This window comes from Capra hircus, chromosome 1, assembly GCF_001704415.2.
Source record: "Capra hircus breed San Clemente chromosome 1, ASM170441v1, whole genome shotgun sequence".
Lineage (NCBI taxonomy): Eukaryota > Metazoa > Chordata > Mammalia > Artiodactyla > Bovidae > Capra > Capra hircus.
Window position 1 is genome coordinate 131,773,231 of NC_030808.1, and position 25,584 is coordinate 131,798,814.

At 46.0% G+C, this 25,584-nt stretch overlaps 1 protein-coding gene across 2 annotated transcripts in view; it reads right to left on the reverse strand.

Moving 5' to 3' along the window:
• IL20RB (interleukin 20 receptor subunit beta) overlaps positions 1–25,584 on the reverse strand; it is a 36,540-nt gene that overhangs the window by 5,391 nt on the left and 5,565 nt on the right. Inside the window, exons 2-6 of one of the 2 annotated variants that reach the window (XM_005675529.3) lie at positions 12,937–13,063; positions 11,189–11,379; positions 6,981–7,105; positions 4,656–4,806; positions 713–855 (exon numbers count right to left, since the gene is read on the reverse strand). In XM_005675529.3, the coding sequence (XP_005675586.1) occupies positions 713–855; positions 4,656–4,806; positions 6,981–7,105; positions 11,189–11,379; positions 12,937–13,063 (737 nt within the window). Of the gene's footprint in view, positions 1–650; positions 856–4,655; positions 4,807–6,980; positions 7,106–11,188; positions 11,380–12,936; positions 13,064–25,584 lie in introns of both variants that reach the window. The other variant, XM_013966126.2, reaches the window with a different exon arrangement.

A 25,584-nucleotide genomic window follows, 5' to 3' on the forward strand; every position in this document is an offset into this window, starting at 1 on the left:
GCATTAGGATTCCTAGGAGCTCTTGTCTTTTGAGCACTTTCCTTGTGCTCCTGAAGTTCTGTATAGATGCAACATGGAGGGAGCTCTGGAGGCCTGCTTTTGCATTTCCCCCACCCCTGCAAAGCACACGGGGCCTGCCCCCACAGGGAGACTCAGATGGATGGCCCAGAGTCCTCAAGGCTTGTGAGCTGTGGGGACCCCTCACCTTGGGTAGTCACTGGGCAGGTGCGGATAGTTCCCCTGCCCCAGCCAAAGGCAAAGCACTGTCCGCATGCCCCACACTCACACACATGCACCTCACCCCAAGAACCCAGGATACTCTTGGTGTATGAATTGACTCTGTTGTGTTGGAACTTGTTTCTGGACATAGCTGCTGTTATAATGATGGGAGGGGGCCAAGAAGGCCCGGTATGCCGGTCCTCAGGGTAAGACTGTGCATGATTCCTGGAACGCCGAGCTCCTGGCCTGGGCTACACACCTGCTGCCTTGCTGTGCCAGGCCCTAGGGGTAAGCAGCAGAGGCCTGACAGGAACCTGGGGGAGGCCAACCTCCACCCAGAAGGGTGGTCTCCCGGCCCCTCTAATTAGAAGGGAGGTCCTTCTCCCTTCTTGGTGCAAATGCTTATACACCCACGAAGCGGAGGTCCATACCCCGCTCAGGCCCAGACGACATCTGGACAGCACATCACACTGAAGGGAAGGAGAGCAGTTACCAAGGTGTCAGGGAGCATCACCACGGGGCAGCAGGAGTGCTGGAGCAGCCGGCCCATCTTCCAGACGGAGAGCAGAGCCGCCACCAGGATCAGCACGAAGCCCACGAAGGCAAGCAGGGCCAGCGCCAGAGGCAGGGCCTCTCCTGAAAACAGAAAGACAGGAACCGGCTTAGGAGACAGCCCCAAAGACCAACTCGCTCGCCAGTCCTGGGCCTCCCTGGCCTTCCCGGGATTGGCTCTGCAGACGGATCAAGAGAGCAGACTCCGGCACCCTGAGATCTAACATATGCCCCAGGACAAGAGTGACCACCATTCAATCGTTCTTCTAGAATCCAGATTGGTTTCCAGAAAGGGAGGAGCCTCATGCATTAAGCACTAGCTGTGTTTGCACACACCTTGGCACCACTGCCAGAAGGAAGGCAGAGAGCCAGGCCCCCAGGCAAGATGAGGGGGTGGCGCCCAAGAGCACAGCCCAGAAGGGAGCTGGGCGGTAACTGAAAACAAAGTGTGTTTCACAATTTTCTCTTGGCATTGATCCGTATTATGGAGGAAAATACTGAATTCAGAACACAGTCACATAATAACTCCGATGTAGCAAATCCTGGCCATGGCTAAGTGACTTACCCCAGGTCACACAGGGAGGGCCGTGCTCCAGATGCTACTAAGTATTGTATCAGAAAGTGCCAAGTCTGAGCATCTGGAGATACCGAAGTGGGGGATGGGTTATTTTCCCATCTCTCCATCCTATTCGTGTAGCCCCTCTGAGCTGGGCTGCTCACCCACAGTGTGAAGGGTGGCACAGCTGATGCAGCTGCAGAGAAGCTGGGAGGGTCTCCTCAATGCTTTTGGAAACTATTTTGGCAGTACACATCAAGAGATGGGGCTTCCCAGGAGGCTCTGTGGTAAAGATTCTGCCTGCCAATGCAGGGGACATGGGTTCAATCCGTGGGTCAGGAAGAACCCCTGGAGAAGGAAATGGCAGCCCACTCCAGTATTCTTGCCTAGAAAACCCCATGAAAAGAGGAGCCTGGTGGGGTACCGTACACGGGGTTGCAAAAGAGTCAAACACGACAGTGACTGAGCACAGAGCACACATCAGGAGATACACAAACGTTCAGACTCTTTCACCCGCTCCTGTGAGTAGATTCCAAACAATAATTCCAAAGAGGACAAAACATACACATAAAGCAATTCACAGCAACGTCTAGATTAGAGCAACAGCTTCATAACCAGCTGTCCGCGGAGCCCACAGCAGCACACCTGCACCTCCCTCCACCCCAGTATGCTCTGGTGTGTTCCCTCATAGCACGAACCACCACGGGAAACCATCGCATTTGCTTACTTGTCTGTCTACTCAACTAGAAGGTAAGCTTAGTGAGGGTAGGGACTATATCCCAGTGACAGTGCTCAGTAATTATTCACTGAATGAATGAATGAACCAGTGAAAATGAACATCATCTTCAAAAGCAGATGGAAATGGGTACTTCCGGAAGTAGTCCCGTGGTTAGGAATCCAGCTTCCAATGCAGGGGACATGGGTTTGATCCCTGGTCTGGGAAGATCCTATATGACACTGAACCATTAAGCCCACGTGCCACAACTACTGAGCCTGTGCTCTAGAGCCCACGAGCTGCAACTACTGAAGCCCCCATGCTCTGCAACCAGAGAAGCCACTGCAACATGAAGCCTGAGCACTGCATGGAGAGCATAGCCCCTGCTTGGCGCAACTAGAGAAATCCCACATGCAGCAAGGAAGACCCAGCACAGACAAAACTAAATAATCTTTTTTAAAAAAGCAGATGGAAATGACCTAAATATCCCCAAGGAGAGGATGATTTGCCACATCATCAAATATCAGCATGGCAGGTCAGGAGGTCAGCTATTAAAAAGAGAATTAGGGTACATAATATACACAAGCTTGTTCACTGCAGCATGGGTGGTAGTCGCAAAACACTGGAAAGCCCAGAATATACCTAGTTATGGGGTTCTGTTACACGTATTTTGACACACCCACACATTGGCTTGTTATGCATCTTTAAAAATGAGGTAGATCCATATGCACTGACGTGAACAGGTGTTCACAATAGCAATACCAAGTGACGGCGAGGGCGGTGCAGAGCAGTAGGCATAGTACAGTCCCAACTGTGCTTGTGAGTTCTGGCCTCACACGATGACTGCAAAATTAAACACCACACTTGCCAAAGGAAACCTCCTCAGTGGTGTGGGGAGAATGGAAAACTTGGATCAGGAGGATCCCCTGGAGGAGGAAATGGCAACCCACTCCAGGATTCTTGCCTGGAAAATTCCATGGACAGAGGAGCCTGGCCGGCTATAGTCTGTGGGCTCACAAAAGAGTCAGGCACGACTGAGCAACTGAGCTCACACACACACATGCACACTTCTTATTCTACATTCTTCTCTGTTGTTTGAATTTTTTTAACAAGCTTGACCTACCTGGTTTTAAAAAATAGTATAAAACGGTAATCAGAAAGTCTTCAGGAAAAATGTTTTTGATATGACATTTGTGAAAAAGCAGACACAAAACATATGTATAATACAACTGGAACATATGTCTACATGAAGGATAACACCCTTTTAGAGGATAATTTGGAAACAGCAGTCAAAATTCAAATGTGTATCCCTTCAACCCAGCAACTCTGCTGCCAGGAATTTATCCTTCACATACACCAGCAAGTGATCTATGTACAAGGTAACTAATGAGAGCATTGGCTATAATAGCAAAATATCAGGAAAAAACCTAAATATCTCTCAATACCGTCCGTGTGTGCTCAGTTGCTTCAGTCATCTCCAACTCTTTGCAACTCTATGGACTATAGTCTGACAGGCTCCTCTGTCCATGGGATTCTCCAGGCAAGAATACTGGAGTGGGTTGCCATGCCCTCCTCCAGGGGATCTTCCCAACCCAGGGATCAAATCTCTGTCTCCTGTGTCTTCTGCCTTGCAGGCAGATTCTTTGCTGCTGAGCCACCACGGAAGCCCACCCTTCAATAGAGGGGTAGTTAAATTAGTTATAGGTACACAACACACAATGGAAAACTAGGTAGCTAGTAAAAGAAGGTTAAAGAAATTCTTTTTTAGATATGAAAAAAATCTATAATATGTATAAAGTGAAAAAAGACTTTATAGATCCAGAAGATCTATAAAAAGACCCAGAACAGTGCACAGAGTATGCTACCATTTGTGCTAAAAAGAAGAAAAATATATAATAACTTATTCCCATTTACTTGTAAATGCACTGGGAAGTTTTCAGAAAGATATACAAAAAGCTAACCTTTATGGGGGAGTGGATAGGAATGACATGGATGAAGAAGAGGAGGAGGTAGCCAATTCCAAATCCTTATCATATTTTTTGAAATATATATGTACTAAATATTAAAAATTATATTTTAAAAACTAAAAATCTCTACACAAATGTCACTAGCAGTGTCTGTATGGCAGAATCATGGGATGTGGGGTTTCATTTTGCTTCTCTTCATTCTAGGTTTGTAGACCATAAAAACTTTAAGGGAAAAAAAATTAAAGAAGAGGATTCTACAGATGTCCTATCAGGCCCCTCCCAGCTGAGAGCTGCACTACACAGTGGGTACCCCTCACAAGCTCTGAGCTTCAGGGGCCCCAGCACCTAACCTACACTGGCCTAATTCACAGGCAGCAGCCACCTGGTCAACCAGCTTTGCAAAGTCTGTCCTCAGGCCTCGGAAGCTTTCAGGGGAAGTGTGCCAGACAGCTGCCAAGGGACCCCCACCCAGCCCGAGGGTGGACTTTCACCCAGGGTTGGGGTGGGGATTAGGATACAGCACACTTTCACCACCGGAACCCATGCAGCCTGCGGGAGCAGGTCAGGGAAACCAAGGGGAGGCTCAGAGCCAGAGGAAGCAGCGGGGCGCCGTGCACCCCCAGGAGGGGCAGGCAGGCTGCCTTACCTTGCACCTTGACACATTCTGTCCGGCTGAAGGCACTGTGCCGCCCGATGGCCTTCACGAACGTCCGGGCCTTCACACAGTATGCCGCCCCGGGCTCCACCGTCTCCAGGTACACGGGAAGGACCCCAGGCCTCACCACTTTGACGTGTTCCTTTAGGAAACCAGAAAACAGTCACACCCTGAGCGAAGCAGGCCAGGAGAGGGAGAGGAGGAGGGAAGGAAAGCTGTCAATGTCTCCTTTCCAGCATGCATACAGAATGTTCCTCTCATTCTTTCATTCATTCATTCACTTTTTAAAAATTACTCATTTATTTAGCAATTCATTTAGCACCTACTGTGTGCCAGGCACAGCTGTAGGCACTGAACAAAACAGGGACACCCAGCACTGAACAGAACAAAAAGTTCCTGCCCTCACGGAGCTTATGCCATATACGAGAAAGCCGGACCATTGACAACACACATCAGGTGGTGACGAGGGTTACGAGGAATCATGGAGCAGGACAAGCAGGTAGAGAGTAGCGAGGAGGCATCAACAGAGGGGCTCGGGGAGGCCTCTCTGATAGGCTCATACTTGGACAGAAAGCTGACTGGGTGCTTGGCCCGGCCACGACTTCCAGAGGGTCAGTGAAGAGGAGTACTGCAGCCAGTGGGCAGTGCCTCCTCACACATCCACCCATCCACTGTCTGTCCGTCCATCTGCACAGCCCTCCACCTCTGCCACCCCCTGAGACCTGCGGAGGCTTGTCTGCGCCACGCCCAGGTGACTCAGGGCAGGCGCTCCTCTCCCAAAGAACCTGAGGGACCTGCCTGGTCCCTGCAGCCCAGGCCCCGATCTGCTCCCACACGACTGCATCCGCCCGACTCGCAGTGCCAGGCCCTACCACTGGGCCCTGACCCAGCAGGAGTAAATGCTAGGAACCATGGCTACTACCCTTCCAGGGGAGTGTGGTGGGGCACATGTCCTGGCATTAGCTCAGGGGTACCCTTGGCCAGAGAAGGGTCTATCAAAGGCCAGTGAGCATCTGGCAACCCCTACTCTTGGCCTGATAAAATCAGCAGGACCAGTCAGATTTCTTGGCCTGGGAACTGGTATTGAGGAACTGAATGCCTGCAGCCAGAAGAAGGGACCAAGAGGAGAGGACATGGTGAGGGGAGTCAGTCGCAACCATGGGCACTCACAGGAAGGAGTGATGAGGGGTCGGCAAGCTGGGGCGAGGGCCATGGACAGAGTGCATAGAGAGGACCCCCAGGGGGAAGCAAGGGCTCTCCAGGCAGACGGGGGCCTCTGGGTGAGTGACGCTGTGCAGCAGCCTGGCTCTGGGCCTGCTCCAGTCATGGATTCTGTGAGAGCCCCCGACAGCACCGTGTTAATCCTTGTGACAGGGCTTCTCTGGTGACTCAGTGGTAAAGAATCCTCCTGCCAATGCAGGAAACACAAGTTCGATCCCTGGGTCAGAAAGATCCCCTGGAGAAGGAAATGACAACCCACTCCAGTGTTCTTGCCTGGGAAATCGCATGGACAGAGGAACCTGACCTGATGGGCTGTATTCCCTGGGGTCGCAGAGAGTCAGACACAACTGAGTGACTAAACAACAACAATCCTTGTGACAGAGCCTACTTTTCCTTGCACTGATTTGAGTGGGTTTTATCACCGTTTCAGCTTGGACAGGGCTCCACAGGTGCACCCACGCTTCATGCCTTCTGCTGCTGCAGCTCAGCCACTCCCTCTGAGAGAGCTGACCTCCTACCTAGCCTGGCCTGCAGCACCCACGCCACAGGGAGGGGCCGTGCCCCATCTAGGCATTCCGGGTGGCCCACTGGCTCATAATTAGGGTTGTTTATAAGTTAGCTCCTGGCTCTCTGCCCCTAATTCTGCACTCAGCCCAGATACACACCCTCAAGAAGCTGGGACCGGCCTCGTATACTTATGAAATCATCCAATTGATCTGGAACAGCCCTGTCTGCTGCCCCTAAACAGCGGGAAGAATGGCTGAGAAGACACGCTGATGGGAGAGAAGAAATGCTTTGCGCAGGTATTGTGGATCCAACTATGACAGAGTTAAGGCAAGGAGGTAGCCTCCCTACTTCAGTGAATATGTCCTAAGACGGCTCCCAGACAAAGTCTGGGTGGGACCAAGGCAGTACATTGAGTTTGACGCTGCCAGCATTGTCAGCCTATACCCATCTCTGTGTTCCCTAATTTCACCCAGGCCTGCTCATCCTCTGGCCACCACAGACAGCAGGCACTGCAGGGGCCGGCCTTCCTCATCCAGCTCTCAGAGCTTCTTCAAAGTCTGACTCAAAGGTCCCAGCTGCAAGTCTCACCTTGGCACCGGGCTCCCTTCTCCAGTAGAACACGAAGAACTCAAAATGGGGCCCTAGATCTTCCAGCTTAATAAGCAGGTGGAAGCCATCCATGGTGATCTCCATCCCAGGCGGGGTGAGGATGGCTGTTGGCAAGACAAGGGGAGAGTCAAAGCCAGTCCCAGACAAGACTGATTTCTGTCCAGGGAGACCATGACCAAACCATCAGTGGAAACACGCCAGGCTCATGGGAGGGGAGGGGTTTTGATGTGGCTTCACAGCATGCAGAAACAAGCACTGTACTCAGCAGGCGCTCAGTAAACTCTTTGTGAATGATGAGCAAATGAAAAAGGCAAACAACAACCATGTAGTACAATTCACATAGATCAGTGATATCTACCGTCTGCTGCTAACTTTCAAACATCAGCAGATCAGCAGCCTGTGGATGGGTTGGCCTTTCTATTCCCAGTCCAAGGGTTCTTCATCTCATAGCCTTATGGGAGATGTTGGAAAGTCAGAGGGTTTTACAAATCCAAGAATCAGCTCTAGTAATTACAGCCTAAGCACAAACACCATCTTTCATGTTATTAGATCCGAAACAGAGAGACCCCACCGGCCCCATGGATACTTTCCACTTAGTAGACCAGAAACCAAAGGGCCCACACAGTCTTCAGTCCCTGCCTACTGATGATGGATCCAGACCTTCCTCTCAGATCCAGACACTGCAAGACCGGAAGGGCCACCCTAATTGTGGTCTGTGGCTTGGGAGTGTGTTCTGGCTAAACCTCCTGCACTGGGGTCAGTACTCAACAGAAAGGCAATTCCTACAGGGAGTTTTCAGAGAACAAAGTATTTCCTGGCATCTAAAGAGCTGCCTGGAAAGGGGACAGGAGGACCTGGGAAGTCAGGGGCCAACTGTACAAAACATACCCAGATCAGAGGCTTCATATGAGCACACAGCACCACTAGAATTGCCTCTGAAACACCTCCAGTAAGAAAGGTGATGTTTGACTCCTCCACTTTTAAGTTAAACGTGATTAGAGTTGGATCCCCTTATCTCCATCTATGTAGATAATATAATTAGACAAAATGACCACATGCCGTTTCAGCTCAGATGATTTTCTGACAATGTTGGGGCAGGAACTTCTCTCCCATGTACTCTACATACTCATCTCATTTAATCCAACCAGCAAACTTCAGAAAGTAAATACTGCTCCTACTTGCAGATGACATAGCAGAGCCTCAGAGAGGTTAAGTGATATTCCCAGAGTCCCCCAGTGAATGGCCAGACTTTGAGCTCATGTCTTTCCACGTTTCTAGACTCTGTTGTGTGGGGTGATTTTTAACTCCCAAGGAACAGGATGCACTTCGATCACTTAAATCAGACTCTAGGGATGGGTCCCAAAGATCAGGGGTTCTAAAGCTCTCCTGTGACTTGGATTTGCATTGAGGTTAAGAACCTCTGCTCTCAACAGGCTTCCCTTTAAGAACAGGGGATCCTTTCCAAGACAGCCTTAAAACCAGATTTTTCATGTCTGAGGAGAAGTTGGGGTGGGGTTTTACAAAGGCCAAAAAGCAGACGTCATGCCCTGAGGAGTCTCAGTTTCCTCCCAGCTCTGCAGCTGGGTCCACCTGTGTGAGGACCCTCGTCCTCTGCTTCTGGGGCAGGTACGGAGACACTTTTCCTCAGCTCCTCGGCAGCCAGCCCTTTTCCTGTTTATGCTGACCTTCTCAAGCACAAGTTGCTACTGCACACACACACCCTCAGAGCTGCGTAGACACTTCCTTATCTCCAAATGCCCCATGCCTGCCTTTCCAACAGCTGCCAGCCTCCAGCAATGATCTTGGCTGGAACCCTGTGCTTCCAGGAGCCAGAGGGAGGTGGTGCTGGTGCTGCCCAGGCGCTGTGGGTGGAGGCAGAGCTACAGCAGCCTCCGGTGCCCCTCCGGCTCCCTCAGGGCCTGGCACTGGGATCCCACTGCTTCCACCATGTCCTGCCAGTGCCATGGGAGAGAGGGCAGGCAGAGGAGCCCACATCCTGCACCCAAATTCCTACTGGCATCCATTCCAAAAGGACTTCCGTGTAGCTCAAACGGTAAAGAATCTGCCTGTGATGCAGGAGACCAGGGTTCGATCCCTGAGTCAGGAAGATCCTCTGGAGAAGGGAATGGCAATCCACCCCAGTATTCTGGCCTGGAGAATTCCATGGACAGAGAAGCCTGGTGGGCTACAGTTCATGGGGTCACAAAGAGTTGGACACGACTGAGCGACTAACACACACACACATCCATTCCAATGGTCCCACTCCCGCCCCCCAGCTCTTCCCTTCTTCCTCTGCTTGCTGGCTCTCAACTCTGGGCATATCCCTAGGGTAATAATAATAATACAAATAGCTGAGTGCTGTTACAAGGCAGCTCTGCCCTGAGCATTTACACTTTTCATCTCACCCCCAACCACCCACTGAGGCAAGCCATTGCTGCTCTCACTCAAGTGGCTGAGCCGGGATTTGAACCCCGTCTGTTCGACTCTGGAGGACCTAGTTCTCTCTCAGATCTACCTTCACCTTCCTCAACCTCCTCCAGCAGGGGCTCCCTCACCTTCTAACCCTCCTGGTTTCCGCCAACCCCCACGCTCCTCAGGAAGCTCTGACTCACTCCATTAATTTAGAGGCCGCCCCGACCTCCCTGTGTCCTCACTCCCAGCAGAGGGTCACCTGTCACCCAGAGAATACAGTCCCTGAAGACCTTTCATTTGCCTTTCCTGTGTGTCCCAGGGGGTCACATCATTGCCGACAGCTGTCTTTCCACCTCCATTCAATCCCTGAGTCGGCAGCCTGCCCAGCATCCTCCCTCCTCCTGCTCCATGAGACCACTTTCAAGAGGACCTATTTGGGGGCCTCCCTCAGGCCCAGCAGCAGCTCATCTGTTCTCCCTTCTCTGACTCTCTCGCTGTCCAGCACTACTGGTACCCTCCCCTCCATTCTCTTTAAACCCTAGGTTTCCCAGAATCCTAGCCTGGTTCTATTTGTCCTCGTATCTTGTCCCAGGACACCCTCACCTGCTCTCAGGCCATTAGCTATTAATTTCATTTTGTGTGTCTGTGACCTGTCTGAGTCCCAGGGCCTGATTCCCAACTGCTAATCAGACATCCATGGGATGATATCTGATAGGAATCTCAACCTCAAAGAGCCCAAAGCCAGCAGCATCTCTTATTCCTCAGACCAGCCACTCCTCCTGGGTTCTCTTCCTTGGATGGCATTCCTACTGACCCCATCTGGAAGCTGGGTGCCATCACCATCTCCCCAACTCTGTCTCACGGGAACTGGTCACCGAGCTCTGTCCCTTCTAACTCAACCATGTCTCTGGAATTTCGTCCTCTCCTTCCCATGCCTCCCCCTCCTCTAGGATCACGATCCACCCTGGTTCAGCTGGAATGTTACAGCCCTCGCTTCACTCTTCCCATGGCCTGCAGGTCTGTCCTACTCCAGCTCACTTTCCACACCACAGCCAGAGCGATTGTTCTGTACACAGACCTGGACCAGAGCCCCTCGTCTTCCATGACGCTCCTCTACTGATCTGATGAGACTTCATGTAGAAGCCCTTCACCATGACAGCAGCTGCTTCCTCCCCTCCAGCCATCCAGACCCTGCTCCTGCTCTTTCCCCTCACTCCCTGCTACACACTGGGCATTGTTTGCACTCTGCCATTTTGGTCACCTATCCAGATTCCTCGCTTACTTCTTTCTCAATATGTTTGCCAGGTTCCATTGCTATAGAAAAGTTACTTATTTCCAAAGGGCTGTTTTTGGTCACTCTGATCATGTATAGACCCTATTGCCAAAGAAGATGCTCACACAGGCATCAAAGATGGGGACAGTGAGGCCTCAGATGGAAGGCAGTGTTAAGAGTTAATGTTGTGTGATCACGGTAGGGAGAGGCCATCCCAGTGCCTCTACCCACTTCCAGAGCACTTTTCCTTCCAGAGACAGTCAGGAATAACTTCCAAAGTCTCATTTCAAAATGAGAGAGAGGAAGCAGCTGGCAATGTTTTCAACAGACCAGTTAGGGTTGTCTATGTTTGTAGCATTCTGACTTTGTAAGACTCATTTGACGCTGAAAAGAATCCCAACAGTCTCAGTGAGCACGGCTGCTGAAGGGGAGGCTGCTGAAGGGGAGGCTGCTGAAGGGGAGGCTGCTGGGGGGCGGGGGAGTAAGGAGAGAAGGGCCTTACTTGAGTTCTGGTTAAAGCGGTGCTTCAGAGTGCTCCAGGCTGAGGTCAGCGAGCCCAGGGTAGCCCTGACCCGGAGGCTGTATGACACAGTAGCAGTGATGTCCTCCGTGATGTCACATTCAGGCCTTTGAGTGGGTGAGCACCAGCTGCTGGGGATCCAGATGTGGCTTGTGTACAGGCTCTCATACTCCCTGGCCAAAGAGAGGAGGGGACAGCGGTCACATCAGGCCCTTCCACCCTGGCTCAATGACAGTTTCAAGTAACTGCCTCCTCCGCTAACTTTTTACGGGAAAACAAGTATTTGCTCCACATTCTGTTCCTCCCTTCTCCTCTGTCACCAACCATCCCTTCTTCCTGACTCCAAAGACAAGGGAGACCGACCCAGGCATCAATCCCGCTCTGTCCTGGTCTCTCCATCTGCATGGTCACCACCCTAGTCTCAGCGACTGTCACCCCTTGCCTTGCTGTGTCTCCGGACAGATTTCCCTACTTCCCTTCCTGCCAGTCTTCAAATCATTTGTCACTCAGCAGAGCAGAGCATTTCCTTAGTGACTTCCAAAGAGCCTAGAATGGAATGCATACTCTACCCGGCCTTCGAGACTCTCTGGCCTTCTTGCTCCGCCCCTAAAGGCGATGCTCCCTCCACACGGGCCTCCTCACCATGCCTCCTGGCTGGCAGGTGCTTGCTGTGTCTCAGTGCCCTGCCCCCGCATTCACACAGGTTGCCCGCTCCTGTCCTTCAGATATTGGCTTAAGTATCACATCCTCAGACAGACCTTTCCTAACCATCAGATAAAAAGCTGCCACAGAGCCAACTCACTGTTGCAATGGCTTTTAGCTCCCTCCTAGAGCTGATTTCTATCCGAACTTCCCTACAGCAGTGCTGCCTGATAGAACTTCCTGTGATAGTGAAAACTTGCTGTATTCGTGCTGTTTTATATGGTAGCCGGTAGCCACAGATGGCTATTAAGAACTTGAAATGTGGCTCATATGGCTAGGAAACAGACTTTTGAATTTAAATTTGATTAATTTAAGTATAAATAGCTGCCCGTGTCTAGTGGCTACCACGTTGGACAGTGCAGACCTGGTGTACATATTTCTTTAAGTTTTTACTGTCTCCTCCTCTAAATGTAATCTTCTTCTGCCTGGAAACTTTGTGGTCTGTACCCCTGAGCCTAGGAGAATGTCTACGCATGTAGCTGCTTGGTTCGTATGAATTGTTAATGAGCTTTACTGAGTACCTTCTGCATCCCTGTCACTCCTTGACAGCTCTGAGGGCCTGGACCCCTGGAGAAGGACCAGCTGACCTATAGGGTCACAGTTTGTTTTGGCTTCTGGGGGCAAGCGTACTGTCAGGAAAACTGAGGTCTCCCCGACCCCTAAAAGACACGAATCTCCAAATAATTTCTCTTCCTCAAGTCAGAGGCAAACTCATTTCATCTTAAGATTTTCTTTAGCTATAGACAACTGACTCACTGTTGGAAAGAAACGTCATGAAAATGTGTTTATATACGTTTGTGTTCTCAGAGAGTTCACTGTCAAATCCACGGGACAACTTCCCTTGTTGCTTCAGTTCTCTTAGGGCCCATGAAGACAGAGGAGGCAGGTCATAGAAAATCATCTTTCTCTGGGCTCACAAAGCCTTCTTGAGCTCTGGAATGAGGGCTGTGCCTCCAGGAATCAACTACTGCCTAAAGGAGAGAAACTAAAAAAAAAAAACAAACACAGCAACAACAACAAATGCTCACCCCTGGTACTCAACAGAATAGCGTATTATTTCTTCAGGCACAATCACTGGGCTCCACGTCAAGACATGCTTCATGTTGGTTGATTGCATAGAGAGGTTCTGAGGGGCAGGTAGAACAGCCACTCCATCTGGGACCAAGGAGACAGACAAGCTGATGAGGTGAGTTCACCTCAGGAAATGCCACAGCTTCAAGTTAGCTGCTAATGGAAAGTCAAACATGCTTAGGAGCTAGTCAGTCATCAGTTCAGTCGCTCAGTCGTGTCTGACTCTTTGCGACCCCATGAACCACAGCACGCCAGGCCTCCCTATCCATCACCAACTCCTGGAGTTCACTCAAACTTACATCCATCGAGTCAGTGATTCCATCCAGCCATCTCAGCCTCTGTCATGCCCTTGTCCTCCAGTCCTCGATCTTTCCCAGCATCAGGGTCTTTTCAAATGAGTCAGCTCTTCGTATCAGGTGGCCAAAGTATTGGAGTTTCAGATTCAACATCAGTCCTTCCAATGAACACCCAGGACTGATCTCCTTTAGGATGGACTGGTTGGAACTGGAAACAACTCTAATTTTACCATATTTGTGTTCACACGCTAAATGTTGCTATCATCATTGTAATTCTCCCTTTGGTGATAGAATAGCATATTAACACTAATAATAATATGTATGTGGGTGCTTAGTTGTGACCCACTCTTTGTGACCCTATGGAATATAACCTGCCAGGCTCCTCTGTCCATGAGATTTTCCAGGCAAGAATACTGGAGTGGGTTGCCATGCCCTCCTCCATGGGGATCTTCCTGACCCAAGGATCAAACCCACATCCCCTGCATTTCCTGCATTGCAGGCTGAATCTTTACCACTGAGCCATCTGGAAAACCCAGTTAATATTAATAATAATAGCTAACATTATTGACATTAATAATGGTTAGTATTTTTGGTCACTTGATGCAAACAGTCAGCTCATTGGAAAAGTCCCTGATGCTGGGAAAGATTGAAGGCAGAAGGAGAAGAGGGCATCAGAAGATGAGATGGCTGGATGGCATCACTGATGCAATGGACATGAACTTGGGCAAACTTCAGGAGATGGTGAGGGACAGGGAGGCCTGGCGTGCTGCAGTCCATGGGGTCGCAAAGAGTTGGACATGAATGGGCGACTGAACAACAACAATATTACTGAGCACTTACCAAACTATCTATGCCGTGTGCTCGGTTATCACATGATTATCTCATTTAATTCTCATGACCATACTGGGATGTAAGGACCATCAGTTTCTCTGTTGTACAAGTGAGAAAAGCTGAAGCACATTATATACAACCCTTGTGCCACATTGGCCGCGATGCAGGCCTGGACTTTGTTTGGACTTTGCCCCTGACTTTGTGACTGTAAACACATTGAGTAAACCTGAGCTCCCCACCTCTACATGGCAAACCCATATCGGTTCCTGCCAGCTTCTCATCACCACCGTGTCTTGCTACTGCCATCCTCAGGTATCAAAGCAATTCCTCTGTGTCTCCAAAATGGCCAAATGGGGCACAGCTGCTATTTGGGAAGTGCAGGCTTAGGTCTGCCATGGAAGGAGTCCAGTACAGAAGGGCACCAAGCCAGTTTGGAGACTCCACCCCAGACAGCCTGCAGGCCTCTGAGCCAGACGAGACTCAAGCATCTGCCCACACAGCTGTGTGCCCAGAGTGTGCACACAGTGGGTCTACAGCTTGCACACAGAATCAAAGCTGATTTGTGATTCTTGTGATTCTTCACAGAATCATCTGTGAAGCTGATCCCTTATAAGGACTTCGCAACCCCAGTTCGGACCTTCTACTGTGGTCTTCCCCTCTGACTTTTAAACACTCCTCTTTAATCCCCAACACCTGCCTCCTTTTGCTGTTACAGTTGCAGTGATAACATCAACAGCACAGTGTGTATGAGGCTGGGATCCTCGCCTGGGACTTTTCATCTCTGTGTCTGTCTCCAAATTGGCACCTGCTGTTTGTTATCAAGTCCTGTAACCATGAGGGGATGGGGGCTGCCGGGAATATCCCACTTAGTGCCCTTGTGGGCACTAATGTAGGACCCTGGTGATGCAGCCCAATCTCTCTCAGCATCCCGGGCTTGGCCTGTGAGGAAACACCTGGGGTGCCCTCAAGGGAGGCTTCCTGCCCTCCCCACCCTTATACGTGTCGTCACCCAAGAGAAGAAAGGGAAAAGAGCCAGCTGCAGTAAGATAGCACAGGAGGGCAGGGTGTAGTCCCCTCTGACATGCTTCCTCTGGTGAAGCAGACAAAACATTTCTCTAGTCAGATATGTGGGGATTTTGAAACTATAAACATAAAGCTTGAATTCATAATTCTAAAACCCTCAAAAATGAAATCTCCTGGACCAGATAATTATACTGGAGAATATGAATGTGAGATGTGAGACGTGGACCATAAAGAAAGCTGAGCACTGAAGAATTGATGGTTTTGAACTGTGGTGCTGGAGAAGACTCTTGAGAGTCCCTTGGACTGCAAGGAGATCCAACCAGTCCATCCTAAAGGAAATCAGTCCTGAATATTCACTGGAAGGACTGATGCTGAAGTTGAAGCTCCAGTACTTTGGCCACCTGATGTGAAGAGCTGACTCATTGGAAAAGTGTCTGATGCTGGGAAAGATTGAGGGCATGAGGAGAAGGGGGGAACAGAAGATAAGATGGTTGGATGGCATCATCAGCTCAATGGACAGGAGTTTGAGCAAACTCTGGGAGATAGTGAAGGACAGGGAAGCCTGGCATGCTGCAATCCATGTGGTCACAAAGAGTCGGATACTACTTATCAACTGAAAAACAACAAAAACTATGAAATAGTTAAAGAGAAAGTAGTACCAATTTTATACAATATCTTCCAGAAATGAGAGAAGAAAAAACTTACTTTATGGGGTCAGTATTACCCTGATACCAAAATCAGACAAAGATTATGCATATTTTTTAAAAAGCAAAAGGCTACAGATCAATATGTCTCAGGCACTTAGATGTAAAAATCTTTGACAAATACAATCCAAATTTGGTGTTGTATAAGACTATACACTCTGATCAAGTGTGATTTATTCCAGGTATGCAAGGCTGCTTCAGTATTTGAAAATCAATTAATGTAATTCACCACATCAACAAGATCAAGAAGAAAAATCATATAATTGTTTCAGCTGACACCAAGAAAGCATTTACAAAATTCAACACCCATTCATAATTTTAAAACAAAACAGAAAAAAAGAAACCGTTTCTTTGAATTATGAACAACAGGAATTATCTCAATTTGATAATGACCATCTATAAAAAACCTACAGCTGGATTTTCCTGGTGGCACAGTGGATAAAAACCTGCCTGCCAATGCAGGAGACATAGGTTTGATCCCTGATCCGGGAAGATCCCACATGCCGTGGAACAACTAAGCCCGTAGCACAACTCCTGAGCCCAAGTTCTGGAGCCTGCCAGCCGCAACTGCTGAAATCTTTGCACCTAGAAACTGTGCCCCACAGTAAGAGAAGCCACCACAGTGAGAAGCACTGCCGTGAAGAGGAGCCCCTGCTCACTGCACCCAAGGAAAGCCCATGCAAATCAGTGACGATCCAGCACTGCCAGAAAAAAAACCTACAGCTAACATCTTGTTCAGTGGTAAAAGACTGGATGCTTTTTCCCTATATCAAGAATGAGGCAAGGATGCCCACACTTATCACTTATATTAGACATTGTACTAGAAGTTCTAGTAACTGCAATAAGGCAAACAAAGGAAGTAAAAGACATTACAGCTTGGAAAATAAGTGATAAATCTCCCTCTATTTCCAGGTGACATGTTAGGCTATGTAGGAAATCCCACAGAATCTACCAAAAAAGCCTCTGAAAACTAACAGTGAATTTGGCAAGTTCATGGGATACAAGATAAACATAAAAAAATTAGTTGTATCTCTAAATACTAGCAATGAACACTTATATGCAGGAACTTAAAATACTATTTGCAATCATTGCCCCTCTCCAAAAGAAAAACTCAGGGGTAAATCTAATGAAACATACCTAAGATTTCTATGGGGAAAACACCACAATGCCAGTGAAAAAATTTCAAAGAAAATCTAAATAGATGGAGAGGCATACTGTGCTGATGGATTGGACAACTCAACACAGTTAAAATGGTAATTCTCCCCAAATTGATACATATATTTAACAGGTTCCTATCAAAAACCCAGCAAGGTTTTTTGTGGAGATAGGCAAGCTTTTCCTAAAATTCATGAGAAAAGGCAAAGGAACAAGAATAAAACAATTTTGAAAAAGCAAAAGGTAAGAGAACTCAATCTACCCAATTTTAAAACTTATAATAATTAAGACTGTGTGGTATTGACAAAGAAATAGACACATAGATTGATTAAACAATAGAGACAGCCCAGAAATAGACCCACATAAATATGCTCAGCTGATTTTTGACAAAGGTACAAAAGCAATTTACTGAAGGAAGGATAGCCTTTTCAACAAACAATATTAGAGCAATCGGATATTTGCAGGCAAACAAAAAACCTCAACCTACATCTTGCATGTTAGCAAAAATTAACTCAAAGCAGACCATGGACTTGATGTAAAATGTGAAAGTCTAAAACTTTTAGGAAAAAATGTAGGAGAAAATCTTCAGGGCCAGACGAAGATTTCTTACACTTGACACTCAAAGCGTGATCCATAAAAGGAAAAATTGATAAACAGGCATCATTTAAATTAAAATCTCTTGCACCACAAAGACCCTGTTAAGAGGATAAAAAGACAAGATACAGACTAGGAGAAAACATTTGCAAACAATATATCTCACAAAGGATTTATATCTAGAATATATATATAAAGAATACTCAAAATCCAACAGTAAAAAAGCAAGCAATTCAACTAGAAAATGAGTAAAAGATGTGAAGAAGTCATTTCCCCAAAAGAGCACACACAGATGGCAAATAAGCACATGAAAATATGTTCAATATCATTAGCTATTAGGGAAATGCAAATTAAAACTTCCATGAGAGAGTGCCACACAGCTATCAGAATGACTAAAAATTCTTAAAGTGACAAAACCAAACCCTGGTGAGGACACAGAGAAAGTGGATCCCTCATACATCACTCAGTGGGAACAAAGTGGTACTACCACACTGGAAGATAGTTCAGCAGTTTCTTGCAGAACCAAACTTGTAAATTACTACACAACCCAGCAAGTGCTCCCTTGGGCATTTATCCCAAGGTAATGAAAATTTATATCACACAAAGTCTGCACAGCAAATGTCCATAAACAAAATGCAATCGGCCCAGATGCCCACAGGTGAATGGTTAAACAAATATGGTATATCCAAGTGAAAGGCACAAACTACACAAAACAATCGAGATGAATCTCCAGGGAATTACACCAACTGAAAGAAGCCATACCCCCAAAGCTACATACTGTATATTTCTATTTTTATAACATTTTCAAATGACAAAATTTTAGATTTTGAGAGATTAATGGTTGCCAGGAGTTAGGAAGAGTGGGGAAAGGCACAGTAGTGAGAGATGGGTGAGGTTATAAAAAGGCAACAAGACATATCATTGTGATATCGGAAATGTTCAGTATCTTGACTGTGGTGATAAATATGCAAACCTTCACACACACACATACAAATGCAAGTAAAGCTGGGGAAATCTGAATAAGACGTGTGGATTTTGTCAATACCAAGGATTTCAATATCCTAGTTGTAGTATTATACTATTGTTTTACAAAATACCGTTGGGGAAACTGGGTTTTCTGTATTATTTCTTTTTTTTAAATTTATTTGGCTACACCAAGTCTTTGGAGAAGGAAATGGCAACCCACTCCAGTACTCTTGCCTGGAAACTCCCATGGATGGAGGAGCCTGATAGGCTGAAGTCCATGGGGTCGCTAAGGGTCGGACACGACTGAATGACTTCACTTTCACTTTTCACTTTCATGCATTGAAGAAGGAAATGGCAACCCACTCCAGTGTTCTTGCCTGGAGAATCCCAGGGACAGGGGAGCCTGGTGGGCTGCTGTCTATGGGGTCGCACAGAGTCAGACACGAGTGAAGCGACTTAGCAGTAGCACACCAAGCCTTAGTTGGGCATGAGGGATCTTTTTTAGTTGCAGCATGCAGGATTTTTTTTTTTTTTTAAGTTTTGGCATGCAAACTCTTAGTTGTGGATACGACATCAAGTTCCCTGACCAGGGATCAAACCCAGGGTCCCCTGCATTTTGGGAGTGGAGTCAGCCACTGGACCACCAAGGAAGTCCCTCTGTGTCATATCTTATGAAAAGTGTGAAAGTGTTAGTTGCTCAGTCGTGTCCAGTTCTTTGCAACCCCATGGCCTGTAGCCTGCCAGGCTCCTCTGTCCATGGGATTCTCCAGGCAAGAATACTGGATTGGGTTGCCATTTCCTACTCCAGGGGATCTTCCTGACCCAAGGATTGAACCAGGGTCTCCTGCATTGCAGGCAGATTCTTCACCATCTGAGCCACCAGGAAAGCCCACTTATTTCTTATAACTGCATAAAAATCTAGAATTACAGCAAAATTTCAGTTAAAAAAATATAGTGTCATCACACCTAAAAAAATTAACATTAATTCTGATTATCTGAATGACAGGATACATTTTAAAAGACCATGATAGGATAAACTCAAACAGGATGAAATGCATCTAGGAAAGTTGTATAATTGAGTGTAGTCAATTAAATCTGCAAGGGAAACCTGTTTATGGAGGGAGTCCTAATGATTAGCTGTCCCAGTGATTAGGGCACTTACCAAGGCTTTAAGGAAGACACTCTGAGGTTGAATTTCCGGATATGTCTTTCTTCATGAAGGGCACGCAGGCAGGACAACAGCAAATGTCCCAACTTTCAGGTCACTCCATCACGCTATGCAACAGTTTGCACCTGTGTAACTGTCTTCACCTAGCTGTGAAATTCCAAATCTAACTCCACTATTGGCAAAATACTGTCTCATTCCTATATTAAAATGAAAATTACTGCTTCCTTCTGAGCCCTATAAGCAACATCTTCAATATCTTTATTCCACTTGTATAGTATATTCCAAATTCTATCTTTGTTTCACTGTAGTTTATGTCGCACACACACACATTGGGAATGAGATGGAAAATCAGTAATGCCAGGGAACTACTGATGCCAGGGTATGTTTAACTGGGTTACATAGAAAGTATGGTGGAGGACTTCCCTGATGGTCCAGTGGTTAAGAATCTGCCTTCCAAGGCAGGGGCATGGGTTCAGTCCCTGGTCTGGGCACTAAGATCCCATATGCCGTGCAGCCAAAATTTTAAATTAAAAAAAAAAAGGCAAAAAACTAAGGTGGCACTACATGAGGAAGGATACGTTTTATGCTAGGACACTAAACAGGGAACTCTAGTTTCAGCTCAAATCTGAGCAAGAATGACTCCCTTCACCTATGAAAGGTTTTAAAATCCCCTCCAATTGTTTGAGAAGGCACATGGTGGTCCTTAGAACGCAATTCAATGGAGAAAAAGAAAACTTTGTCATCCACCCAGCAATCTCATTAACAAGAAATGTCATCTAACAGCCAGGAGTAATATGTATTGAAGTCAAGTCTCTGAAGAAACCAGTTAATAGACACTCTCCCTGATGTAAATAAGCAAATACAAAAACAAAGAATACAGTTAAGGGACTTCCCTGATGGTTCAGTGGTTAAGACTTCACTGACCAAGGCAAGAGGTGCAGGTTCCATCCCTGGTCAGGGAGCTAACATCCTACAGCTCTCACAGCCAAAAAACACAAAATGTAAGACCAAAGTAATATTGCAACAAATTCAATAAAGACTTTTAAAAAAATACTAAAAAAAAAAAAAAAAAAAAAGAATACAGCCAAGGGGGAAGAGGAGAGTAAGCTTGTAGTGTGAATGGGAAAGACACATTAGCCACAGGGAGGAGGGTGCAAAATGGGGAAGAGTGTTTGCTCAGCCACACTGGATGAGAATTCTCACCAGAGCTGGAGTGAGATGTTGGGATATCTTCTGGTCATTTGGTTCCTTTGAATAGTTATGCTCTTGTCACTATAGAGAATTATTCTCTTTTAACCGTCTGACTCAGTATCTCAAGAAGGTCCATGGGGTGGAGCCTCTTGGATTGTGTTTCCAACAAAAACTTGAGCTGGGTGACTGTGACCTGACTTTTAAGATTTTGGTACTCAGTGTGGCAAAACTAGCTAAGCAACATTTTTTGCACAGAGCTGCATTCATGAATCTGATCCCTTTTTCTTGTGGCCTGTTCGTTTTCTATTGCACTGTAATAAATTCCCACAAAGGCAGTATCTTAAAACAACACAGATTTATTATTGTCCAGTTCCATAGGTCAGGAATCTGAATCAGGTCTAACTGAGCTAAAATCAAGGCATTGGGAGAAGAGCAGGCTCCAGGGAAGACTGTTTTCTTGCCATTTCCAGTTGCTGGGACAAGGCCCCACCTTCTTGCACACGGCCCCTCTCTCCTCCATTTTCAAAGCCAACAATGGCTGGTTAAGTCCCTTTCATGTTTCAGATTTTCCCTGCCTCTTTTTCTGTCCTCCCATCCCTCTCTCCCTGGATCCAGGAAAGCTTCTCAGCTTTGAAGGACTCATATGATTAGATTGGGCCCAACCAATAATCCAGGATAATCTCCTAATCTCAAAATCCCATAATATTAATTGCATCTTAATGTGGAAAAAAAAAATCCCTTTTTCCACAGGAGGTAACATATCCACTGGTTTCTAGGAATTAGAGAATGGATATCTTGAATCCTCCTGGTGGTCCTGTGGTTAAGACTCTGTGTTCCCAATGCAGGGGGTAGGGGTTCAACCCCTGGTCTGGGAACTAAGAACCCACAAGCCACACAGTCAAATAAGTGTTTTTTGAAAAAGAATGTGGATATCACTGGGGGAACCATCATTTCGACTACCACCACAGGGGGCTTGCACTTTAGGGGATACTTGTACTGCAAACTGACATGACATGTCTCTCAATTAAAGTAGATTATTTCAAGAGAATCCCCTCGTATGTGATCTGAACAAAGAGCAAGGCTGAACTAGGACATGGCTGCTAAACAAGTTGCTGGCATCACTTGCTGCCTAGTAACTAGTGCCCACATCCCAGCCTCAAAAAGTATGCAAACCAGTTCATGCCTTAGGAAAGTGGTCTATTGTTTCAGGATCTTGAAGTATGGTCTGGATCAGCAGCAGCACAAAACCTTGCAACCTATGCTCTACTGAACCAGAATCTGCATTTTAAAAAGACACCCTCCCACCCCAGGTAATTCATAAACATTAAAGTTTCAGAAGCACTGGTATATAGAGGTTAAACTAACCCTTCTCAATCTTGGCTGCCCATTAGAATCACTGGGGAAGAGGCTTTTTAAGTTTTGAAATAATTTCAGACTTAACAGAAGAGTTGCAAAATAGAATAGAGAGCTCCCATATACCCTTCAGTCAGTTTTCCACATGTACATAACCAGGGAACAAATATGAAAAGGAAGATAGTAACATTGGCCCAACATCCATAATGAAGCCTCAGTTTTTATCTGAATGTCACCAAATTTTCCCCTAAATCTCTTTCTTTCTTTCTCTCTTCCTGCCTTCCTTCCTCTCTCCCCTCCTTCCTTCCTTTTTCTTTTTTTCAGGAACCAATCCAGGTCCTACATTTAGTTGTCATATCTTAGTCTTCTCCAGTCTGTCCTCAGTCTTTCCTTGACATTTTGACAGGTACAGGTTCGTTGTTTTGTACGATGTTCCTCAGTTTGGGTTCATCTCACATTTTTTCATGATTTGATAAGGTTGTACATTTTTGCCATGTACTCACAGGGAGTGTATGATGTTAACATATGTTATGACTGGTGGAGTTACCCTTGACCACGTGGTTAAGGCAGTGTCTTCACTATAAAATTACCATTTCCCCCTTTATAATTAATAAATAATTTAGGGGAAATACTGTGATACTGTGCAAATATTCTTTCTCCTCAAGCTTTTATCCATTAATTTTTGTATTTATTGGTGGATGATACTTGCAACAATCATTGCTATGATGTTCTAGTAGTGGTTTTTTATGTGTTAACTGGAATTTTGTAAGGAAGAGTTCTTCCCGCTCTACCATTTGTGGAGATTTGTAATATAACAGTGTGGACTCATAGAAATTTATTTTATTCTATCAGCGTTGATTATGTTACTCAAATTGTTCCATCTTTGGTTATTGGGAGTTATTTTGGATTTTGTGTGCTTTTGACTTACTTTCATCTCTCATTCTCTTTTCTCATGTTATTTTCATTAATAGACTTCTAATTTTAGAATAATTTTAGATTTGTAGGAAAAAGTACAGACAGTAATACAGGGTTCTTGTAAACCCTTCACTCAGCTTCCCCTGATGCTAACATCTAATATAGTCATGATATACTTGTCAAAACTAAGAAACCAACATTGGTATATTACTTTTAATTAAACTCCAAACTTTACTTGGATTTTGCCAAATTTTCCATTGATACTCTTTTTTCCATGTCAGGTTCCAATCCAGGATACTTATGGCATCTTGGCCCCCATCCTATTTTGAGCACTTCCTTCGTTACCACAAGATGCTCCAAACTTTATTTTCTCTTCCCAGTTATAGAATAAACTGCTTCTCTAAGGAGTCTGGCCCAGGAAGTTTTTAAAAATCCCAGAGCCAAGGCAGCACCCTAGATTAATTAAGTCAGATTTCTGGCTGTGAAATCCTGGCTGCTGCTGCTGCTAAGTCGCTTCAGTTATGTCCAACTCTGTGCGACCCTATAGACGGCAGCCCACCAGGCTCTCCCGTCCCTGGGATTCTCCAGGCAAGAACACTGAAGTGGGATGCCATTTCCTTCTCCAATGCATGAAAGTGAAAAGTGAAAGTGTTTGTATTTTTACCAGCTCTCCAGGTGATTCCAATGTGCACTTGAGATTGAGAACCACTGACCTAGACCTTACTTCTGGGGCCTGAAAGACAGTTAAAACTATGAATGATATATGATATCACTTTTGCATGGAATCTAAAATACGACACTAAAGGACCTGTCTATGAAACAGAAACAGAATCACGGACATAGAACAGAATGGTGGTTGCCAAGGGGGAGGGGATAGGGGAAGGGGTGGAGTAGGAGTCTGGGGTTAGCGATGTAAGGCTTTATAGATAGAATGGAGAAGCAACAAGGCCCTACTGTATAGCACAGTGAACTATATTTAATATACTGTGATAAACCATAATGGAAAAGAATATTTAAAAAGAATGTACATATATATATATGTATAACTGAATCACTGTGCTATCCAGGAGTAATTAACACAAAATTATAAATCAACTATATTTCAGTTAAAAAAAAACTATGAATGATAAATCCCTAAAGACTTGAGTGTATTTCCCAGTAGGCTCTTATGTTCCCTGAAGACAGGAGACTCTGTTTTGTTCATCTTTAATCAGCACCTAATCCAGAAACTGGCACATAGTGGGTGCTCAGAAATTTAGAATGAATGAAAACAAAATACATGAACCAAATCTTGGTTCAGTGAAATTGGCCTCAGCCTAAATTTTTTTCTCCTCTGATTCCCATCTAATTCAGATGACCATTATATCTACTACTGTGGGCAAGATCCCTTAGAAGAAATGGAGTAGCCATCATAGTCAACAAAAGAGTCCGAAATGCAGTACTTGGGTGCAATCTCAAAAACGACAGAATGATCTTAGTTCATTTCCAAGGCAAACCATTCAATATCACAGTAATCTAAGTCTATGCCCCAACCACTAATGGCGAAGAAGCTGAAGATGAATGGTACCATGATGACCTACAAGACCTTCTAGAACTAACACCAAAAAAAGATGTCCTTTTCATCATAGGGGACTGGAATGCAAAAGTAGGAAGTCAAGAGATATCTGGAGTAACAGGCAAATTTGGCTTTGGAGTACAAAAAGAAACAGGGCAAAGGCTAACAATTTTACCAAGAGGATGCACTCGTCATGGCAAATACCCTCCTTCAACAACACAAGAGATGACACTACACCAGGAGCATCACCATACGGTCAATACTGAAATCAGATTGATTATGTTCTTTGCAGCCAAAGATGGAGAAGCTCTGTACAGTAAGTGAAAAGAAGAGTGGGCAATAACTGCGGTTCAGACCATGAGCTCCTCATTGCAAAATTTAGACTTCAATTGAAGAAAGTAGGGAAAACCACTAGACCATTCAGGTAGGACCTAAATCAAATCCTTTATGATTATACAGTGGAAGTGACAAACAGATTCAAGGGATTAGATCTGATAGACAGACTGCCTGAAAAACTATGCACTGAGGTTCGTAACATTGTATAGGAGGCAGTGATCAAAATCATCCCCCCAAAAAAGAAATGCAAAAAGGCAAAATGGTTGTCTGAGGAGGCCTTACAAATAGCTGAGAAAAGAAGAGAAGCAAAAAGCATAGGAGAAAAGGAAAGATACCCATCTGAATGCAGAGTTCCAAAGAACAGCAAGGAGAGATAAGAAAGCCTTTTTAAAGCAAACAGTGAAAAGAAACAGAGGAAAACAATACAATGGGAAAGACTAGAGACCTCATCAAGAAACTTAGAGATAACAAGGAAACATTTCATGCACCAGTTTAGTTCAGTCGCTCAGTCATGTCCG